Source organism: Protopterus annectens, chromosome 4.part0, assembly GCF_019279795.1.
Source record: "Protopterus annectens isolate FY-2018-M chromosome 4.part0, PAN1.0, whole genome shotgun sequence".
NCBI lineage: Eukaryota > Metazoa > Chordata > Ceratodontiformes > Protopteridae > Protopterus > Protopterus annectens.
The window spans coordinates 1,495,485,286-1,495,509,982 of NC_056733.1; the positions used below are offsets into that span (position 1 = coordinate 1,495,485,286).

Sequence of the window (24,697 nt, forward strand, 5' to 3'; positions counted from 1 at the left end):
GGACTATTCTAGTTCAGTAAGGCGGGAAAACAAGATTTTTTTTTTTTTTTTTTTTTTTTGGGACAAGACTTTTCTTGGGACAAGACTTACTTGTCCCAAACACAAACTTCATATCTGCTAAATATTAATCTAATTTGTGCTTAAAGCAACTCAATGTTCCAGAATTTTTCACTTCAGCCAATAACCTATTCCATACAAGTAGTACAGATTGTGAGATACAGTAATGTATCTTAGTTGTTTTGTTAATGTTATAAGCAGGTCCATGACACCTGCTGTCTGGATACTGTTCATCCTTAATCAAGCCAAGGTCTTTTCTCAAACTATAATTTGTCAAAGCCTTAAAGCCTTGTCAAAGCCTTAAAGCAAGCCATGAATTGCCCCTTACTAATCTATGCAATATACTATACAAAATGAATCTACTTAAACCTTTTTTTGATCTTTGTTATTCCTCTTGTGAATCTCTCTTTTGCATGGAGTCTAGCATGCCACAGTCAGCCAAATTAAGATGACAAAAATGACTGTATTATTGGCTTGTCAATTTATACAGTGTATTTAATACTTCATCTGCTCATCTTAAATAATAAAGCATTTTGCCTAATTGTTCTTGTTTATATATCCAATATATGTTTTTAAAGTTAAACCAATTACTAATTATAGTCCCCAAATCTGTTCTAGAATTAACAATTTCAAGTCCATGTTGTCCCAACTTAACCCTTATATAACCTTTCAATCCATACAGTACCACCTTACTTTTCTTGATGCTAACTTTTAAACCTTTACTTTCAGATCAGGCCACAACAGAACCTAAGCAGACATTCAAATAATTTTAATCATAAGTTTATAAATTGTGGTTCCAATTTTACAATCATATGCATTTAAAAAGGTAGGAAAGTTAAAGACAGATGATGCCTACTCTATAATAGGGGCCCTAACAGAGGTATGCACCACTGGTGTTCAAATATTTGTGTGTATTAACAGCTTCTGTCCTTTCATAATCTGGTATGTATTGCAGCCATTTCAGTATGGTTGCTCATACATATTCCACCTTTCTTTAGTGTTTTTAGTAAAACACTTTACATCATGGTAACAGGTGCTGCTTCCATGGATCTTAACTTTCTCCTGGAAAATTTAACCACATCTCCATTTGAACTCTCAACTGAACTTGAAGGCTCATTACATGGAAAACTGTTCTGCTTATAGCTCTGTCATCTGCAAGAGGAGTATATGAGTTGCAAACTTCCATGGTGGGTGAGCCCTATCTGTCTTCCATAAGGACAGGATATTAGTAAGAAGAAATCACCTCATACAAGTCCAAGATGGTTTCAGAGTATACTTGAATCATGTCATCAATATCAAGTACTATCCTGATTCTCAGAACCAAGGAGAAAAGATTCAAGTACTTTCTTGACAAATATGTCATTTACAAAAGCTGATCAGCTTCATATTTCTTATGTTGGGACTAAGAAAGGACAACCATGTCAAAATACACTATTTTCAGCTGGTTGCCCCTGGCCATTACCCTTTGTTATACCCACCACAGTAAACAGTTCCAGGCAGTATCAAGACACAATCTACTACTTTTTCTTTGTTGATGGCATATTTGAAATAGGTGGACTCTACAAGTACGGTACAGGCAGACACATGGCCCTTTGTACATACCTTTTCAAGGCATTTCTAACTGGATTCCTTTTCTAGATCCAGGGCTGGCTTTTAGGACTTTTCTTCAGGGGCTCCTGAAACCATATCCTTCTTCCTCCCAGGTTGGATATGCCTTGGTAATCAACCTATATAGCCTAAAGGCTACTGCAGCAGTGGGAATTGATAAACATAGTACAGTTTTGTAATACTTAATCATAGCAGCAGACATTCAAATTCCTCACTGGTGCAGTAGCTACATCAACCCTCCACATCCTTCCCACTACTATATATTTTTTTTATTGAGAACTAGATTGCTAGCTATTTTTTACTTATTTACCTCAGGCTGAGTAAGCTACATCTTAACTTTTAGGAAAGAAAGACCTGAAGATTATCCAGTCTGACTGCTGATTTTCTTCCCACAGGACTGACCAATCAGCATTAAGAGTTGACATGAGGGAGGGAGCCAGAGCTTTTGGAAGTTGGCAGGTTGTTGTGTCTTAGGGCAAGATACAACCCATATAGACTAAAGTCTACTGCAGTGGTGAGAATGAATAACATAATGTTTAATACATACATGCTGTTCCAGTGTGCCCCCCAGCATGACATCTTCCCTCATTGCTGCTGGATGTTTTGTGATGCATTCACTGACTCCATTTATGCTTGTACTTACCATGACTTGAGTTTAATTTACTGTAATGACCTATGAATCTGTCGTACTTTGACTAACTGAGATTTATACTTAGTATCCAGCAGAAGAGTTCCAGTTTCGTGCTTTCAACACATGGTGCCTGGCAATGTTCAGTTCTTACTTTTTTTTTTTTGAAAAATAAACATATGAAACCCAAAACATCTAGATGTTACAAACAAAAACAGAACAGATATAATAACAATATCAGAATAAACATTATAACACAGAATACTCTCTACACACAATTATCCCCCACAATAAAGAACGATGACCTAGAACTGATTTTCCTCAGAAGACAGGTCTACAGATACCTGTATTCCTTTCAACCAGAATGCACATGAATGCAAATCCTGTGTAATATTATCAGATAGCTGTTGCCAAAGTTTAAATATAAGGAAAGTAACAACTAAAGAAACCAGTCTCAGCAGGTAGATACTTTTATGATCTCTCTCCCACACACACACATACGCACACACGCGCGTGTATGGACATATATATATTTTTATATATATATATATATATATATATATATATATATATATATATATATATATATATATATATATATATACATGCACACACACAAATTTATATATACACACACACACACACACACACACACACACACACACACACACGAACACACATGAACACACATAAATTTACTGTAAATATATAGGGGTTTATATTAGTCTGCCAATTCTTTACATTGTTGAAATTCATATGGTCAAGATCACATGATTGACACAGTAAAACATCACAAACCAACTGATAAGCAGAAATGGAGCTGCAAGAAGGTCGCAGTACAGTGGAGCTCGGTGAATGTGTCCTTTTCCCCACTGTAGTGGAATCCTGGAGTTAATATATAAAATTAACCGTGGGTGCTGGGGGTGCAGGAGAGCGTGACCCCCTACTTAAACGGATCTATATTATATCCTCAAATGCTTAAAAAAGCGAATGCTGATTGATCGAACTTATTTTCGCGAAACTGCACAATATCGAAGCAGCAGAAACTCAAATTTTTTCCTAGGGAAAGAATTCGATTGTCCGTTTTTGTTGCTTCGGTATTTTCAGTGTTATGGTGGAAAGTTATCGGTCGGATTCAGGTAAGTGTGCGATTGTGTGGATGTGAGTGTTAGGGTGATTTAGGTGAGTTAGGGTTAGGGCCCGGGTTAGGTGTGTATGCGACTGAGTGGACATGAGGGTCAGGGCGGATTTAAGTGAGTTAGGGTTAGGGAGCGAGTGAGGTGAGTGTGCGATAGTGACGGATCTTAGGGTTAGGGTTTGGGTTAAGGTAAGTAGGTAGTTAGTGGTGTGTGCATAGTTTAGTGTAGGGTTAGGTATCAGATTTTAGGTGTATGTGTGTGTGTGTGTGTGTGTGTGTGTGGATTTCTGTTTGTTTGGTGTGCTTGTGTTGTGAGTATGTGTTTTGGATCAGCGATTTTTTTCCCTGGGAAAAAAAAATCGCTGATCTGACAGTTCGAGATTGTAAGCTTTCACTTAAATTAGGTAGATCAATCAGCATTCGCTTTTTAAAGCGTTCAATGATATAATATAGACCCGCTTAAACACTGTTTACACTGTTTCATTTTTTTGCTTGATGTTTGAGATTTTACCTTATCGATTATTTGGTCTTGACCATATGAATTTCAGCAATGTAAAATCTCGACAATCTGATATAAATCCATGAATACATGTATGTGTGTGTGTATATATATATATATATATATATATATATATATATATATATATATATATGTGTGTGTGTGTGTGTGTATGTATGTATACACATTTGCAAATCAAATCAGAACATTTGAGCCTTGAATTATATGTGACTCTGCTACTGCCATTATGCTTAGAGTGTTAACCAAATAAACAGCAGAAATACATGAATTCTAGGTCACTGTGTTTTAGGCTAATGTGTTAGCAAACTGCAAAGACCTGTGTTTGCTGACTATAAGTGACATAACATACCTGAGGAATGGCCCTCGAACAGCTTCTCCAGGTGTACAGCATCACAGCATACTCATGCCCCTCCTCCAGCATCTCATTCTGCAAATAAAACACATGCTGTGGTCAGTGAAAGCCTGCAGAGATCCAGTGTTCAAAATTACAAGTGTGTGTGTGTGTGTGGGGGGGGGGGCATTTAATCTAGTTGTTTTTTTTTCTCAAACTGCTGATATCTCTCTATGTTAAGGCTTGTATATCTCTCATCACTAGTCATACTGCAAAATAGGCTTATGTTAGTGTTAATATTTTAGTGCACAGCACAGTGATCAATGGGGACCAATAATCATTTGTGAGCTATACTTCAGGGATGCATGTACTACTGCTCATTAGAATGCTCTGGAAACAAACATGCTGTACAGCTGACAGAACACCGCCCCCCTCCCCCATAAAATAGGTCAAATCAGCAATACAATAATTCATATAAAAAGGGCAAACTGAATATACATATGTCCAAACTGTGATGGTTTTCCAACGTGAAATCAGAGTTTCTGGCACCTATTAAAACAAGGTATGCATAGTTTATTAAGCTGAGATAAAACATGTACAGTGCTCAGTGTCTTTTTTATTTTTTGTCCTTGCAGCTGACAAGCAGCTGTTTCTGGGTCTACAGAGCCCAAACAGCCTCCCACTGCACTAACTCCAATCCATGTTCAGGGCTGGCAAAAAGACAGATACTTCCTGGAGCAGCTTCATACTTATGCCAAATTATATTTTCCTGCAAAGAACCTGGCCTCTATGAGAGTGCCCCTGTCACTCTAAGAAAAGAGTGCTACTGGCAGTGCTGGGACATTTCCAAGCCTCCATGTGTGACACAGCAACAGCCTTGCCCTTCTTCCATGTACAACACACCATATGCAATACTGTTGGCCACCAGGGATCAACTATGAAGGTGTGTCCAAGCTTATACCCCATGTATGAAAAAGGGGTTAAACATAATTTTAGATTCAAGGTAAATAAAAGCCTGCATAAGAATATAAGAGGGGGTAATATGAATAATAACCTAGAAAATGCTGAACTTGTATGGATTTTAGAGTTGAATGCAGATAATTTACCAGGCTTGAATGGGGCAGTTAGTTTAAAGCCTATTTTACAGAAGAAACAGATGATGTTGCATTAATTGATTCTTAATTGGTTATTTAATTATTTTAGTATTTTAATTGGTGGGTTGTGTCATGTCTTTAATGTATAAAAAGTTGATTTTGTATTCACTGTTCATACACTGAAGAAGGGGAAACCCAAAAGCTTTGTTCTATTAAATTACTTAAATGTATCTATTGTTCATTTTTATTATTTTAAAACACTAATGAAAGCACCTAGGTTTCATGCCAACTGTGATGATGAAAACCTGATATATTTAGCAACTTGCACGCAATGCACTGCGTTTTATGTTGGACTCACTTCTAGAAAATTGAAAGATAGAATTTATAATCATATCTATGATATGAAGAAGTTAGAGCAACGGAATGCTTTAGCGAATCATATTATTGATCATGCTAATCACAGTTTTAGGTTTAGAGTACTACAGTTGGTAAATAAAATGACTAGGGGGGGGTAATAACATGAATCATCTGGAATATATTGAACTTTCATGGATTTTTAAACTGAGAGCTCATGTGGAGCCAGGATTAAATCAACATATTAGCATTAAACCAGTATTAGAAGCTCGAAAATACTAATAATAAATAAGTATTAAATTTTTCATTATTAAATATGAATTTTTAAGGTATTTTTGCTACATGTTGGTTTATGTATATATTTTTATTCTCATTTTTATTTTTATATTCATATTTACATATACATTTATTATTTATTACTCTAATGCATTTATTACTTAGAGACATACTGGTTTTTATATGCTATATATAATAGGTATGACGATGTGACTATTTTATGCCAGTATGAATTTACATATATTTATTCACTGACAAGTTAAAGAGAATATGTTATATGTAGTTCATTAGGTGTTTGATGTTAACTTCGGTTTTTAGTGATATTATTTTAGAGATAGCACCTTTAAGAAGTCATTGACATTTGACTGTTTAATTGTTTAACTCATCAGTTGATTTTAATTAAGTAAAGTATTTAAGAGCTGATTCTTGCTGTATGTATTGAGATCTGAAGAAGTGTGCTGGGGCTGCACGTGAAAGCGCTTATCATAATACACACTGGATTTTATTTATCATTACGTGGTGGTCGTGCTCAGTTTTATACTTATTTTGTTCTGTCGTTTGGATCACGACTTTTGGACGGCTACTATATTCTTTTTTTGCTATTTTTTTTGTTATTATTTTAAAACACTAATGAAAGCAAGACTTCCCAAACATCCTAACTTACGCTGCCTCTGCTACATGTCATGGAGAAGAGCATGTCTTAATCCACATACAGCTTGATACTGAATCCATTTTAAATCAGACATAAAAGAAAGAAAAAATTAGGCAGTGCAGTATCTCTATGCACATTTAGCTTTTGCTTACCACACCAACATACAGTTACTGGAAAGCAGATTAGTGAGTGAAGCAGGAGACAATTTCATTTCAAAATGCTAGAAAATGGTGTAGACTTAACCAGATGCAGTTTTAAGAAATGGATAGTATAGCTAACAAGCACACAGATGCTATAGCAATAACTCAAAGCTGGGTGGGGGTAATGCTGGATTTACCCACGGTTGGTGTGGTTTGGTCACAAGGGTGAAAGCCAACCATGGGTAAATCATCATTACCCACACCCAGCCATGGGTTATTGCTATTATACAATAGCATTAAGAAAAACGTTACTTACTTTTCTTAAATAATGTCACTGTATTATGGCATGGTGCTGCTCTTCTGCGTTTTTCCCTGGTATCCTAGGGCTTTCTTGATGCACTGCGCATGCGTATGGGACTTAGGTCCCACCTTTATGCAGTACATCAGTGCTGTGTAAAGGAAGAACCGGAAAAAGGAAGATCCTCATTGCTTTTTTTTTGTTGTTGCTGTATTTAATTAAAAATGAAATCGGGAGACTTTCAATGTATGGGATAGATGGGACAGACAAAATATAAGGATAATCAGGTATGTTTCTCTAGTTTTGCATAATCTACCTGATTATCCTTGTATTTTTCTTTGTCACATCTGTCTCCTTCTTTTGAAGTCTCCAGCTTTTGTAAGTTTATTTAAAAAAAAGTAAATAAATAAAGAAAAGTAGAATTTCCATTGCATATATTAATTGAAGAAAGTCTGGGTGACTGGACTTTTTTCCACTAGTATATGCTCAATTTACAATAGGCATGATGGTTGGGCTGACCTATCAGCGTGCATGTTTTTGATTGGTAATGGTCAGTCATTGTATAACAGCAGATCCTTTTGGGATTGCAATTAATTATTAAAATTCCTTTTCACTAAAAAACAAACTTCAGAACGTCCAAAGCATGGCACACACAGTTCTGAATCATACCTCTCAACCTGGAATCATAAAAAATCTGGACAAAGGCCCATGAAAAATAAGTACAACTGGCCAAAAAGTCTGCATGCTGACACATAATTATGTAACCCCACCCATTCCAATGAATTGTGGGATACCAACTTTTAAACGCAAACTGAAGACCAGACAAAATATGAAACAGAAAATAAATAGAACAACAGTGTTTTATTTATATTAATATTTTAACTTGTGCAAAACTAAAATACAATTTTCTTTTATAAAAAGAAACTGCTACTAGACTATAATATTAAACAACACAAAATATAACCAGAACAAAACTGTTTTATTAACATCTGAACTGGGATGTTATGTTTCTTCATAGTAGTTAGTCACAGTCACAGTAGTTAACCACTAAGCCATCATAGCAATACATATAAATGAGGTATCAGCAAACTAATTCTCACCACAGGAAAATCAAATCAAACACGTGAACTGAACGGTGAACACACCAGCAGCAACCCAAGACCAGGCCAACAACAATGAACTGCAAATGTTTACTGCTGCACTTATTGTTTATCCTCATGCTATTTTATTTAGTCAAAAAGCAGCAGATTCAGTTTTCATTCTGTTCTCCCTTAACTTGCTGATTACATCTTCGTCTTAACTTTCACTACAATGTAATGTTCTGCTTTCCTCTCTGAGCTCCCTTGAATCCTTTGTATTGCTTTTAACTTCTTGCAAGACATTCTCCCCCGGATTTACTAATCTTCCGTGCAGGACTAGTCTAGTTCGGCACGGAAGCGGCAGTTTAGGAGGAGGATGGCAGCGCGCCATGCATATTAATGAAGGTGTGCTGCCTGAGCTCCAAATCCTACACGGAGCGTGGACAAGTGCAGGGGGCGTGTCTGAGAGCAGAGCTCTCACAATATACATGCACCTCCAATGAAGGACTGCAGAAAGTGTAAATAAATGAGCAAGACCGCTCATAGGTGTCCGCATATCCCCACCAACAGTCCCCCATGTGTAAAACAGCAACAGGACATAAAAATAAAAAAAAGAAACCCCTTTATATTTTTTTAAAACTCTGAGTACAGCTCACTGTAGGTGCACGGGTATGCCCATCGCTAAGCTACAGTTAAAGCAGCTTAAAAGGCTGAAGAGGATAACAAGGAAGATATATGCAAATGAAACAACACAGCAACAGTGTAGTGGTCAGAGCATCCACCTAACGAGCAGGCAGGTTCGAGTCCCACGGCAGCACATACCATTTTCCCTGTGAAATCTGTATATGACCATTTCTTTACATTTTTTTGCTGTATAACCTACTAAATAACATTTAAATGTGAACTGGAGTACTGCATTAAATGCATATGTGAAGTGTTAGTGTCATAATGAATAAGGCACTAGTAAGCAGGTTTAAGAACAAATAAGCAGTAGTAAATATATATAAACACTAGTAGGCATGTTTAAGTGCGTTTGCATGGGGGTAAGCATTGCCTACACAGATTAAGCAAAGTAGACGCTAAATAAATGTAAGAAACTGTAACCGAAGGTTAGCATTGCTTAGCTCTGTGCAAACCTGCGCACACCCGCTTACAACTGCTTTAAAGTGCCTTAATCACTCTGTGCTCAACGTCCCGGGTTCTGCCCAGCAACAAAATAAACAGCTTCTGCAAGGCTCAAACTCAGGACGCTGTACACCACAGTCACAGTAGTTAACCACTAAGCCATCATAGTAATACATATAAATGAGGTATCGGCAAACTAATACTCACCACAGGAAAATCAAATCAAGCATGTGAACTGAATCTATGTACAGTGTGATGTTGTATAACCTGCCACAGAACATAAATATGTGAACTGGAGTACTGCAGTAAGCATAGAAAAGTGTAGACGTTCCCATACAGTGTATGTACACATGAATCACTGATACCAGACACATATATAACCTGTAATGAATAATAAATCACTGCCAAAAAGCAAATATAGTGATAATTAACTATTGAGCAATGCTAACCGCAGCACAGCTCAACTTAGTAAGTGTAAGCAATGTGCAGGGAAGCCAATTCAATCTGCTCAGTGGTATACCTCTTTAAGCAGTGCCAACTTTAGGGAAGCAGGTGTGCCCATAGCTTAGCCTTTTCAAAACCGGCCAATCAGGGAAAAGTGCAGGAAATCAGCCCTTCTTAAACCCAAGAGGTGGAAATACAGCTCATAACTGGTTGTAGCTTCCCCTTGCAGGCACTATGGCAGTAAGGGAACAAAACGTGCACTTTTGGGTGCAGCGCTGTTGCATCCAGGAGTCCAAGGTCATGGCTGGACTCCTAGTTAAAGACCATACACAGAGACTGCTGCAGGACCAGTACCAGGGCTCCCAATATAAGGCAGAGGTCTGGGACCATCTTGCCCGCGACCTCATCAGTGCCACTGGCATACCCCGAACTGGTGAGCAGGTCAGGCACCACTATGCCGACCTGAAGCGGCAGAAGGGGGACCTCTTGGAGGAGTGGCTCCAAGAGGCTAGGGCAGCAGGGTATGTCCCAGCTGTGTCTAAGTATCAGTCCACGACTTGTGTAATAATTGCCATCTCAGGTATATCATGGATAGGTATGGCTAAATATTCCTCTTACAGCCCCCACAGCTGCAATGGAGCGGGCTGTGAACCAATAGGCCCACATCAGCCACCTGGCACAATTGCGACATGAGGCAGGCCAGTAATACTCATGCTTCTACTGTCATAGGAAATAAAAATAAAAGTAGTAGTAAAGTAATTGCTAGTATAAAACCTGTATTGTTCAAGGCAAGTACTGCATACGCTAGAGAATATGGCAGGAAGAATCTCATATTGTTAGTATGGAAATAAAAGTGTAATACCCTGGCAAAACAGGTCCAACTGCTGGACTATACATCTATATTCTGGTATCATATGGTAATGTAGATTTGCAATCATGTAATAGTACTGTTGTATTAAGCACTGTTACCCACACCATGCACCATAAATCGAATGTGTAGGAATGCCTGTATATGACGAGTGTAATCCCCAGAGGCCATTTAGTACATCTGAGAGACACATAGACAGTAAATAGGAAAAATGCAGACAACAAAAACCGAATAGCACATGTAACTGAGATGTGAAGTGTTGTTCTTTTAGCACACACAGCCATGGTTCAAATCCTGCCAGCGGTAGTAGTCTGCATACAGAATCATACCCCACAACTGTACAGATATGTCCAGAATGTCTATTAAAGTGGCCAATATCTATTGCCTATCAACCTGTCCCCCTGGGAAATGAGTGGGATGATCCCAGATGTATAGGCAGCAAACAGGAAATACAACTGACTGACGCACATGTATGACAAACATCTGGCACACTAGCATCTCCCCAATACCTTATGTGACTAAGAAGCCACGTATGTCCCATTTACACCCCAACTTGTTAAGCTGTGGTCAGAGTGTGTACAGTAACAGAGTGAGTAGTATGTGCAGAATACTAATGTGTAATCCGGAACTTTGTGTGGCAACAGTCAGGTAGTGCTAACAAACATTGCTCCCACAGGTATGTTGGATACGAACAATGTGCTGATAAATACAGACCAATATAACCTGTACTTGTACTGCCCACCCTGGTATTGTAGGGGATTGTGGGTGTTGCAGTTTCTCTGAATAAGAAAGTATCACTGGTCACTGTCACCCACACTGTGCTACATAATATAACTGTGTAGGAAAGCATGTATATGTGTGTGTCAGGTCACTAAAGGTGGAAGAGAGCAATATTAAAGATTTGTCCAGGCACACAAGCATGTGGTCAACACACGGCCAGAGTGTGCAGAAAGAGTTGGGACAGCATAGTGCAAAACATCAACATGGAATCCTGGCATATGTGTACAAACAGTTAGTCAGTGTTAACAAACATTCCCTCCACAGGTATACCAGGTAAGAGGTGTATAGTGCAGGTAAAACCAGTTCATGTGTAATGATATTGACAGCCATATCACTGCCCAGTATAGATCGACAGGGTAGTGTAGTAAGACTTGTAAGGTACATATAGCACTGACCAGGAAAGTAATGTTGAGTACAGGAATATACTACTTGTTAACTGACATCTTTCTCTCCACCCACCTTATCTCCAACAATAATCAACATACCCACCCCAACTGGTATGTACTGACTCTGATAATGGCCAATCGTTTCATAAAAATTCTAATGGTTCTCATGTATGTGCCACATTGAATTATTCCAACATTGTTGGCATGGTGCCATCAATGTACCTGCATGCAGTTCTTATTACCACTGTGGTCCCATATATGCATGTGTTCTGTTTGCTATGCAACTGTTCCATATCTGATGTCTGGGTTAATGGGAATATCTATGCATGCTGTATTACCTAACCCGGAATGTATTGACTATTACTAACCCATATATTATGTTGAAATCTACACACTATAGCACGCTTGGGAAGGCCGGTCCCAGCGGACCCACCTGTTTCACCTCAGCTGGCCGAGGCACCGGGCACCAGCATGTCTGAGGCCCAACCCCACACCTCCCTGTCCGTTGGTCCTGCACCACTTTTGGGTGGAACCGCCTCAGGGGATGGGGCTCGTCCCTCCTGGGAGTGGGCGTGGACAGGCACCTCTCACCCGTCGCCAGGTCGGGGTTGTGGTGCGTAGAGCGATCAACGAGGAGTTTGGTGATCTTCTACACCAGCTTGAGGGCCTCGTGTCACAATTAGAGAGTCAGGCTGGCTCTGCGGCTTAGCCCCCATCACAGCCACCTTTAGGGCTGTGAAGGTGCAGTGGTGACTGCCCATGCGTGGGGACCTCAGTCCCACTGTTACCACTAGGGGGCTTGTGGGCTTTCGATATCCCAACACCCCTCCCTACAGTTAACACCTGAACAACTGGACACTGTATGGGCCACCCATACAAATGTCAATCGTTGCCTGCAACATATACCCATAGAGAGGTCATAGGAAAGACACCACACACAGGTTTGCGGAAATGGGAAACCTTTCATTGTGTACTATAACAGTTCTATATGCCATGTCATATAGCTGTTCAGACACTGACAACCATATAAACAGAGTATTGCAACTGTGAAACAGTTACACTAATATAGTAGTATGGAAAGGTTCACAACTGTTGCTGTCCAGGCCAAGCCCTTCAAATTGTACAATAGTGAACACAGACTGGGCCACAGGATACCAAACAATCAACAGTATGTACTGTAGGTGTGCAGTTCAGCAATTTCTATCTACACTCTGTACAAACTCAGTAGGTGGTAAAGATGTTATATGATCACATGGGTTGTCACTGTTACATAACAAGGCATAACTGACACCATCACGAGCACACCGACAAACAGAACAGTTCATATGGCAGGAGGCAGTAGGCTTGCAGTACCCCAATTCATGTAAGTAATGTAAATATAGGTGAAGTATACGGTACTGTACATCCAGATACCTTGCAGCAGCTCACCCCTGATACCCCCACATTTTGTAAAAGCCTAGGTCATTTATGGTGCTCCCCCACCTAGACTCAATAATACAGGGCCATATACCACTGTTACATACACTGGCCGCTGGAGTGCATAAGGGCACACATGTATTGTGTAGGTGACACCCACACATATATGGCCCCAGCTCCACTGTATGTGTGGGGGATACAACAGCAGTGGACTAATGGCAGCAATGGCAGTGTAATATACTCACAGCCCACTACAGAACAACCCCCAACAGCATGACATATGTGCAAAGCTTGGTATGTAGATGGAGGACAAAGGCTGGAACACAGGCACATATGTGGAATACTGTTGCCATACACTAAGCAAGTAGCTGGTGTTACAGGATAGTCTGCAACATACCCTTAGTAAGGAAATTGAGGTTAGAAACATAAATGGATGTAGCCATGTACTGAAAGCACTCAGCATTCACACTGCCAGTGTAATATCTGACACAGGACCTGTGTGGTGGACGGACAACACATGATAGTCATACCTCTGTCCAGCAAGAGGACAGGCCCACAGTAGTGAGCTATGCAGACAGACTGCATTCCAAGTTAAATTAGTATGTACACACACACCCTGTAACACCAGTACTATACAAAGCATAACACAACTCTACTCACAGTCTGTCTGTAGTTCCTGATCCTCCTGCAAATATGTGGCCGCCATGGGTGTGCAGGTTCTCCTGTAAGAGGTATTACTACCTGCTGTCTGTAATGCTGATGCCCACAAACAGAAGGATGTCCATCACACAGGAACTGTAAAGGGGCCATGCCCACATGCTGTAGGGATTTATAGTGGGTGGTTGCCATGACAGTGGTAACTGGAAGTAGTAAACATGTGTAATCACATATATATGGCTATCTGTATAAGTATATGTATAAATATTTCCACCATATGTCCTGGACATGGAGTGTAGCCCTACCCCAGGCCCTATAGTCCCAAAGTCGTACTGCAAGGGTATATCAGGTATGTATAGCAGGCATATTAGTAGACTATTGCTACTCTCACTGGGATTGCCTTCACAGACATGGTGTGTGTGGAAGGTCACATCTGCTTATAACATGTGTGCCATTGGCTACTTACAGACATCCTAAGGAAATAATTGTAAAGTACCGCTGCTAGCATGTAATGCCCTTGTGGAGTGCAGCAGAGATACTGGCCAATATATGTGGAACTTCGAACACACCCTGTTCAGTCCAGAGGTATATACATAATCCCTTAGTGCACAACATGTGTACCAGGCCTGACAAAATGGATGTAGACAGCCATGTAGATGGGTATAACACATAACGACTGGTACACATGTGCCACCATAGGTTTTGCATTCACACACTCCTGTTTGGCCTGACACAGAATGACTGCTGTACAGAGGAGCCAGGAACACATACTACCCAGTAGATATTGACATACATCTGTACAGCATCCCACTGCTCTGTCTGACATACATGACTGTTAAGGGAGGCCCAGCAGCAGTACATCTGGCAAGTATCTGCACATGACATCTCACTGGGTAAGTACACTAAGCTGCTAGGCATGTAACAATGCACTGTGCAGCCTACAGGCAGACTGGCTCAACACTGGCCTACATCTCCTATGGGGGAATGCACATGTACCTGCATATATAGCAGGCTCAACAGGCATGTCACAACACAGGGTAAGACAGACCTGTGTGAAAGTGCATAACCACAACCAATGTGAACACAGCCACAGCCACATATGGTAAGCTAACATAATATTACAGTATATGGACTATCTGTTCTACACCATCCTCATATGTACCACTCACAGAATGACCCTACATATACTGGGCTGCTACACAGTTTGGTCTGATGGCTGTCTATGGTATGGGACATGTGTGTGTATGGCCCTACAAACATGTATGCCAAAATGGTACCATACAGTGGGGCAGCAGGTAACATCAGATAGAAGGGGAACTAGAACAATGACATCTACCACAGTCTGTACACAGGCTACAGTACATATTAACAATACACACACTGCCAACATTCACCATCACTACACATACCTTAGTACCGTACAAGCATCTACAGAATGTCCAGGTTATGTCATGAAATATAATCCCTACTGTACATAACATGTGTAGCAATGAGATATATCACTGGCTTGTTATCAGATATGATGACACTATTTATGGTGTACAGCACATATGCACCACTTAATGCACAACATTTGTACAAAGGTTGACAGAGGTGTGCTGACAGCACATACACAGGGCCAATATAGACATGTTGCTGTGATAACCTCATACATTTACCACTGTAACGGGGTTTGTTGCAACATATGTCTTATGAGGGATATGAAGCCAGTAACTATCATGGCCTTTATCATCTACAGACTGCAATCCTCACACTATCTTCTGCATTCCACAGATAGATGCTCCATGGCTAATACATGAAACCAAAGGCACAATACTGCCCAGTCTGCAGATGACCCTGCAGATGGGGATTCCTCATATACATGGAACTGACATGGCAGGTATTACGACATGTACACCAGCCATATCCAGACAAACACTGTTAAATCAACATTACTCCAAATGCAGTATAGCAGCACTTACAGTCTGTAGTCAGGTCAGGCACATCCCCCTCCTGTTTGTTGCTCTCTTTCCACAGTGTATGTTGTTAGAGGTACATCCCCAATCTATCTGAGATGCTGTTTGCCAAACAACACATCTAGTTCCTGCTCACAGTGTATGAAAAGGGCCAACACCACCATGATGTTCCTAGATACTGGAGTGTGTTTCCATGCAACTGACTATGGGAATGTTACCACAGCTGTTTCACATGCAATCAGCTAGGGGAGAGCTGCAATTCATGCAGAGGCTATCAGCTGATCATGAGCATAACTTAAAATACATATGCTGCTGCCTAAGCAAACCGGATGTGGGTCTCCACATCCACCCAGAGAGGGAGTGGGGGAGGCAGACAGAGGCAAATACTTGTCAGGGAGGGGTGGGAGGGTAAAACTGAAGCATGCTTGTGTCATACATCTACCAGCACAGGGTATCAAACCCCTGACAACTATGTAGTGCTATCACAGTTCGATGCAGTTACTGGATGCGCCACATGGGTTACCTGCTGTGGAGCACTCAGAACATATATGTGATGGTGAGTGACATCTGCAACAGGGATACGGTAGATATATGGTAGGTGACGTACATGTGCCTGTCTGCATGAATAGGTGCCAGCGTCAACGCAGCCACACTATCACAGGGACGCACACACATTGATACACTTGGCAGGACCAGGAGTACAACTCATCTCTAGTGGGATTGCCACAACACATCAATGTGCAGGTATCACATGCACCACACAGGTCATATGGAGGTCATATGGGCAAAGATTATGATGTGAGGTGTCAGATATCGGACAGCATGCTTCAGTATGCCCAGGGGGGTTGTAGTGAATGTGGATGTGGACATGCACACCATACAACACACACACGAACATACTGGGTGCCAGTACTGACATGCATGGGTACGTCTGCATGGATGTGTGGTGGTCAACTGTGCCAGCAGGCTATACAAGGGTAGGTGATGGGTATACCTTGGCATCAGGCTACATGACAATGGTCTGCATTGTGGCTCAGGGCTGTCGTTTCTGCATTTGCCCACACAGGTGGGTATTGTATCCCCCATCCAGTCACCTGGGTGGCTATTGTGTGTGGCCAATGCTCTGCATCCCCTGCCATGTATGTGAACACAGATTATCATCAGATGTGTCAGTCTTGCCCACCTGTGGCAGGTACTGGTAATGGGCAGCAGGTTTACCCTGCACCTAAACTGATAGCATGCTAACATCATTCCCTGGTGTCAGTGGCATCTGCCCATACAGGGCATGTTGTCAGGCATGGTATGTCCGTTGTGGGTCACATGTGAAGGCACCACAGGTGATAGCATGCTAACAGCATTCCCTGGTGTCAGTGGCATCTGCCCATACAGGGCATGTTGTCAGGCATGGTATGTCCGTTGTGGGTCACATGTGAAGGCACAACAGGTGATGCAGGTGTCCATTGGGGAGGTGCATTGTCTGCATGTACGAGCATATTGGGAAGATAGGCAGGGTGACATGCCCTCTGTAGCCCACTGCTATCACTCCATAGTTACTATCAGTGGCCAGTATGCAGTATACTACCCACATACTGGCTGTTGCCTAGGCATGTGTATGTATGAGATATGGGTTGAGAGTGTGCTCTGGGTACTACTAGGGTTGCTAACTGTGATTGTCTGGCCTTGATGTCACATGTATGGGTATGGCTTTGCTCCCCAGCCTCTCAGCTATTTTACATCTGTTATGCCAGTACAGTTGGCATTGTGATATATCGTAGGGCCACCATATAAGAAATATACAAAACCCACTCCACATTGGCCACAGGTGTCACACCCACCTTTACACAGGATGTAAGTTACACACACACACACACACACACACACACACACACACACACACACACACACACACACACACACACACACACACACACACACACACCTGTCATGTGTGGGAGTAGAACCCCTTCCTAACTAGTTTATTACACTACAGCACTACACAGTTATAGTACACACCATGGACATTACTGGAGTACTCCTTTCCCAAAGGTCTATTTCACAATGAATGATATCAGCAGGATTACCAATGTACTGCGAGTGAGTAACCTAAAATGCATTGCTCCCTACACAGACAGTGAGACACACACAAAACATCCAAAATCGACATGTGTGGGTATAGAACCCATGACCAAGGTATATATCACACTACAGCATGGAGCTGTTGTAGGATGCACCACGGGGATTACTAGCAAACCTCTTACCCAAAGGTCTATTTCACAATGAATGACATCAGCAGGATTACCAAAGTAGGGCATTTCAAATGTACTGCGAGTGAGTAGCCTAAAATGCATTGCTCCCTAAACAGACAGTGAGACACACACAAAACATCCACAACTGACATGTGCAGGTATAGAACCCATGACCAAGGTCTATGTCATACTACAGCATAGAGCTGTTATAGGACACACCATGGGGATTACTAGAGAACTCCATCCCCAAAGGTGTATTTCACAAGGAATGACATCGTCAGGACTGCCAAAGTAGGATACTTCAAATGTACTGCGAGTGACTAGCCTATAATGCATTGCTCTGTACACAGACATTGAAACACACACAAAACATCCAGAACTGCCATAGTTGGGGATGAAATCCTACCACAGCTCTAAATCACACTCCAGCAGTACACAGTTACCAGATGTGCTACAGAGATTACTGGGCTACAGTGTTCCCAGAGGTGTATTTCTAGGTGGGTGACATCAGCAGCCTTGCCAAAGCTGAGTATATGAACTGTAAGGAGACTGAGTACCCTAAAAAGCATTGTCCTTTATACTAATAAAGAAAAGGATTTCCCTGTGCACTGTGAAAATAAAATCTGTACTAAATGTGATGAGCTGACATGCAGTGCAGATACAAGGGGAAGCCTGGTCTGCTGCTCAGCAAAGAATTGCTCTTCTATTTTAGCAAACTAATCAGTTTAGCTAACCACAACACTAAGGACAAACAATCTGCACCAAGCTATTAGTTCCTACATTTTTGTGAATCACTCCTAGCCATTTCATCTTGAGCTTATCTGCTTATACCCAAATATTCCTTGTGGCTAACGGCAAGAACTTCAAAATGTGACACTGTCCTTTAACACCTGTGCTAAAATGAGTGTGTGTGTGTGTGTGTGTGTGTGTGTGTGTGTGTGTGTGTGTGTGTGTATATATATATATATATATATATATATATATATATATATATATATATATACACCATGTGGCATATAGATGTCCATGGAGGCAAGGTGAGGAACAAAAAGTGAGGGAGCCAGTAAGTGGGAAAGACAAAATACCAACTGTAGGCTGTCTTAAGACAACAGGGGTACCAAACTACCATCCTGGAGATGTCCTGATAGGGAAGGATTCTGATGAGGCAGTGCCATGTGTTAATGGCTTGGAGACAAGCATGTGGGTCTGGTAGCCTGGGGGAGACCCAGTCAGACTGCACACTTGCAGCCAGGACTGGTGAGGAGGTTAGTTCAGTGAGGAAGCTACCCTGCAGCAGTGAGACTGAAGGTGAGCTACAGCTGCTTGTGGGTACTGATGTTCCCTTGGACAGAGTGACTGCAAAGGTAGAGGTGAGTAGTAGTACCCAGGCTGACAGTAAGGTACCACTGTCAGAGGATGCCAGACTTCCTGTGGAAGGGGAGCTGGGAAGGGTTACAAAGGGAGACTTGAGACAAGCTCAGCTTTCAGAACCTACATTGCAAGGCCAGAGGCAGGTAGCTAGTGAGGTGGCTGATTCTCAAGGGAAGGGGGAATCTGTATACTGGGACAAATGGTTACTGTATAGAGAATGGACCCCTGAGGGTGGGCTAGAAGGGGAGAGGATACAGCAGTTGGTAGTGCTTACAACCTATCGTCTGGTGCTTCTAGCCATACCCCATGATATTCCCTTTGCAGGTCATATGGGCATAAAACATACAAAGAGATGTATTATGCAGAACTTCTATTGGCTTGGACTTTCCAGAGATGTAACAGAGTATTGCAGGACCTTTGAGCAGTGCCAAAAGGTAGGCAAGACAGGAGACAAGGTGAAAGCTCCTTTGATGCCTTTGCCTGTGATTGAGGAGCATTTTCAGAGGGTAGCCATGGATATTGTGGGGCCTCTGTGTACCCCAAGTTCCACAAGGAAAAAGTATATCCTAGTGGTAGTAGATTACGCTACAACATACCCTGAGGCAGTGATTTTTGTCCTCCACTGAGGCAGAAAAGGTGGAAAATGTTTTGTTAGAGATTTTCAGCAGGGTAGGTTTCCCAAAAGAAATGCTGACTGAAAGAGGTGCCAATTTCATGTCAGACCTGCTGGCTTGTCTGTGGTAGTCTTCTGGGGTGAAGCCCCGAAGACTACCCCCTACCTTCCCCAGACTAATGGTCTTATTGAGAGGTTAAACTCTACACTCAAGTCCATGCTACGGGCATTTGCAGACCAGTTAAAGAGGGAGAGGGAGAAATATTTGAAATATATGTTGTTTGCTTACAGAGAGGTTCCCCCAGGAATCCAGGGATTTTTCACCCTTTGAGTTGCTGTATGGACATAGGGTGACAGGACCTCTAGATTTAATTTGTGATGATTGGGAAGGTGAGTGTGAATCTCACAAGGAGTCTGCCGTGGCATATGTCCTAAACCTCAGGACAAGGCTCAGGGAACTCCTGGGCTTGGCCCAGGGGAACCTGGCAGAAGCCCAACAACAGAAAGTAAAGTTGTGTACACTTACCATAAATGTAGATGTTCGAGTGTATTCACTGTTGCAGTCATTACATTTGGGTAATCTGCTTGCAGGTTGCCCTCAGTCGGCCTGATTAACAAAGTCTTGGGTCCTGCATCAGTTGCTGTCCCTTCTTCCATGACGTCAGGTCATCAGGGGTATAAAACATGCAGCTGACGCCATTACATCAGTTTTTCTTGCCCCAGATGTCAGGTGCCCCCCTAATGGGGAGCAATTAAATATAAAAACACAAAGGTATACCTCAAACAAAAAAGCAAATACACCAAAAGGGCTTTTAAGCATAGTAAAGGAAAGCAGAGGTATAGCCAAAAGAAGTTAGGGGGCTGGAGGGTGGGTAAACAGGACTGCAACAGTGAATACACTAGAAGATCTACATTTATGGTAAGTGTACACAACAGTACTATGTTCTTCGTGTTTCACTGTTGCAGTCATTACATTTGGGTAGATTCCCAAAGCTATGGTTGGGAGGAGGAGTTTAGATAGCATCAGGGCCAGCTATAAGGCCCTGTAAGACTGCAGTGGCAAAGCCAGCTCTGGATTTACAGAAAATTGGCAAATGATAATATTTGGTGAAAGTATGTACAGAACTCCAGGTAGCAGCTTCTAGGATGTCCCTGGTAGGAACGCCTCTGAGAAAGGCTGTGGAAGTAGATGCAGACTGAGTGGAGTGAGGTCTGATCCCCTGGGGGATAGGTTTTCCATGGTGCTTATAGCAGAAATGAATGCAATGGTTTATCTATTTAGAAATGGTTTGTTTTGAAATAGCCTTCCCCTCCGCCCCTGCAGCAAATACTACCAGCAGTTGTTCAGATTTTCTTTGAGGTTTAGTCCTGTCCAAGTAGAATCTAAGTTGTCTGTGCACATCCAATGAATGCAGAATCTGTTCCCCTTTTTTCTGTGGACTGGGAAAGAAGCTTGGCAAATGAATGGACTGATTAAGAGCCACACTGGATACCACCTTGGGCATAAAGGATGGATTGGTTCTGAGTGACACTCTGTCCGCATGAAAGATGATGAAAGGCTCCACTGCCATAAGGGCCTGTAATTCAGATACCCTTCTAGCTGAAGTGATTGCTAAAAGGAAAGCTGTTTTACAAGAAAGAAATTTTAAGTCTGCAGTAGCAGCTGGCTCAAAAGGAGGTAGAGTGAGTTTCTCTAATACAAAGTTAAGGTCCCAAGCTGGGGATGGAGCTCTCCTGGGTGATCTCAAATTTTTGGCCCCTCTGAGTTACTGCTTGAGCAGTGGATGAGAGAAGAGGGGAGGTTCTGTGTTATAATGAGCTGAAATGGCTGAGGTGTGGATTTTAATGGAGGAAAAAGACAGGCCCTTGAGAAGCATCTCAGTTAAGTATTGTAAAATCTGAGGTAAATTGGGCGCTGCTGTGCTCATCCCTTGAGATTGGTTACAGGCACAGAATCTTTTTCATTTTCAGCATAAGATTTTCTAGTACTAGGCCTCCTTGCCTCTAAGATGACATCCATCACAGGTTTGATGAGGGATGGTAAAGGAGAGTTTAAGTAATTAGCCAGGCTGCAAGGTTCAGTGTTGGAAGCTGTGGGTGCAGGATCTGGGTTTCCTGCTGAGACAGCAGGGAAGGAGTCAGAGGCAGGTGCCATGGAGGTAACTGTGACACACTGTGCAGGAGGGAGTACCAGTGTTGGCACGGCCAGTCTGGAGCATTCAAAATCATCCTTGGTTTGTCCTGTTTGACTTTTAGTAGTACTTTGGAGAGCAGAGGCAGCGGGGGGGGAAGGCATAGACTGATAAGGTTTTCCAGCTGAAGGACAGAGCATCCACCTTCCAGGCTTGTTTGTGGGTAGCCCTTGTGCAAAATTTGTCCAATTGGTAGTTCTGGGGGAGGCAAACAGGTCTATACCTGGGCTCCCCCATTTGCTTGTCAACATGTTGAAAATCCTTGGTTCCAGTTTCCACTAGTGTGGGTCCATGAGGTTTCTGCTTAGTCCGTCTGCCAGTGTATTTAATTTTCCTGGCAGGAATTGAGCTTATAGGTGCACTTGGTAGCTCAAGGCTGTGTTCCACAATGCCATGGCTAGTCTGCAGAGAGTGTAAGAATATGTACCCCCCCCGCTTGTTTATGTACCACATAACCGTGGTGTTGTCTGTCTTTATCAATAGTTGTCTTGGAAGAATGTAGTCCTTGAAGGCTGTCAGAGCATTCTATACAGCTAACTTCTTTTTGATTGATATGCAGGTGCATTTGACTTGGGTTCCACTTGCCCTGAATGCACTTCCCTGCCAGGTAAGCCCTGCATGCATAGTCTGATGCATCTCTTGTTAGGGTTATGACGGCAGGGGGTGGTGTGAAAGGTAGTCCCTTGTTTTGGTGACAGGCCTCTGCTCACCAAAGGAACTCTAGGCGTAGGCAAGGTATGATAGGAATCATTGTTTCTAGGCTGTGAGAATGTTGACTCCATAGGCTTTTTAGATACCACTGTAGTTTCCTCATATGCAGTCTTGCATATGGAATTAGAAGAATGCAGGAGGCCATGAACCCCAAGGCTTGCAGTATTTGTCTTGCAGATAGCAGGGTTTTGGTGGCCACTTGTTTGAAGTAGGTTGTCAAATGAATTTGCTTTTCTGGTATGAGGTAAGCCATCTGGGAAGTTGTATTCAAGCTTGCTCCCAGGAATGTAATTTGTTGACAGGGTACTAGTTGTGATTTCTTTTCATTTATGGTGTACCCCAGACAAGTTAGAACCCTTTTTACAAACGTCAGATGATTCAAAAGCATGTCCTGGCTTTCTGCCTGAATTAGACAATTGTCCAGGTATGGGTATATTTGAATTCTTCTTTGTGTTCAAAATGCAGTAACTGGAGCTAGGCACTTTGTGAATACCGTGGGCGAAGTAGATAAGCCAAAGGGCAGTGCAGAGAACTGATAGTGCATGTAGCCTGTTTTGAAGCATAGGTATCTTCTGCAAGATTCCCTGATTGGGATGGGCAGGTATGTTTCTTTTAAATCTAGTGTTGCCAACCAGGTGTCTTTGCCTAGCATAGAAAGTAATTGGTGAAGAGTCGGCATCTTGAATTTTGGAATCTCCAGGAAGGTGTTTAGAGCAGACAGGCCCAGGATTGGATGCAGTGATTTGTCTTTTCTGGGTACCAGAAAAAGTCTGGAATAGAAACCTTGTCCCTTTTCCTCTTCTGGTACCAGTTAAATAGCCCTCATGCTTAAGAGGGAAAGTACTTGTTTTTGAGCATCTGTCCACTGTCCGGCCACTCACTTGGTGCTGGCAATGTGTGGAAATGAAATCTGTATCCCTGGGATACTATATTTAAAACCCATTTGTCCTGGGTAATGAGTTCCCAGTTCTTTGCATGAAGAGCAATCTTTCCCCCCAAAGGGGCAGTCAGAAGATAAGTGCTTGGAAATTTTAAAAGGAAGTCATTGAGACAGTTTACCATACGGGGGTGTCTTGTAATTCCCAGACTTGGAAGTGGAGGCCCCCCACTGCTTAGTTTTCTGAGTCCCCTGGGACTGAAACCTGGGGTTTTTGCTGTGTCTGGGTTTGGTTTGAGAAGACCTGGAAGGGGCTGGAAAGGACCATTTCTTAGAAGGCCAGTGCCTACTAAATCTCGGAGGGTGAACTTGTAAAAAATCTTTAACAGTTTGCATAGATTTAGCTTTATCTTCCATCTTTTTAAGAACTTCTTCAGCCTTGTTGCCAAACAGGCGGTCCTGATTTAAAAGAGCATCCAACAATTTAGCTTTAACATGATCAGGCAAAGATTGCTCCTTAAGCCAAGCATGCCTTCTAAGCACAGACCCAGTAACAGCAGCCCTGTAAGAGGTCTCTAAAGAATCAAAACCACATTGCAAAGTGTGTTTTCCAACTTGTTCAGCAGAATGCATTAAATCCTATAAGTCTTTATTTTCCACACAGTCAGGAATCAACATAATTTTCTGTTTAAGCAGTCCGATAACATGTTGCTGACATTTTAAAATATGAAATTGGCAGTTTAAAGTTCTAATTGCCAAAGTTGCTGAAGTATAAACCTTTCTCCCCATCTATCCAGCGCCCTGGAGTCTCTATCAGAAGGGTTAAGGATTTTTAGCAGTAGAAGCCTTAATGCCCTTGGGCCTCGAAGCTCTGTCTGCAT

At 41.9% G+C, this 24,697-nt stretch overlaps 1 protein-coding gene across 2 annotated transcripts in view; it reads right to left on the reverse strand.

Moving 5' to 3' along the window:
- CYFIP2 (cytoplasmic FMR1 interacting protein 2) overlaps window positions 1-24,697 on the reverse strand; it is a 2,832,302-nt gene that overhangs the window by 2,115,858 nt on the left and 691,747 nt on the right. For both annotated transcript variants that reach the window (XM_044069335.1, XM_044069334.1), the window contains exon 4: window positions 4,301-4,378. In XM_044069335.1, the coding sequence (XP_043925270.1) occupies window positions 4,301-4,378 (78 nt within the window). The remainder of the gene's footprint in view (window positions 1-4,300; window positions 4,379-24,697) is intronic.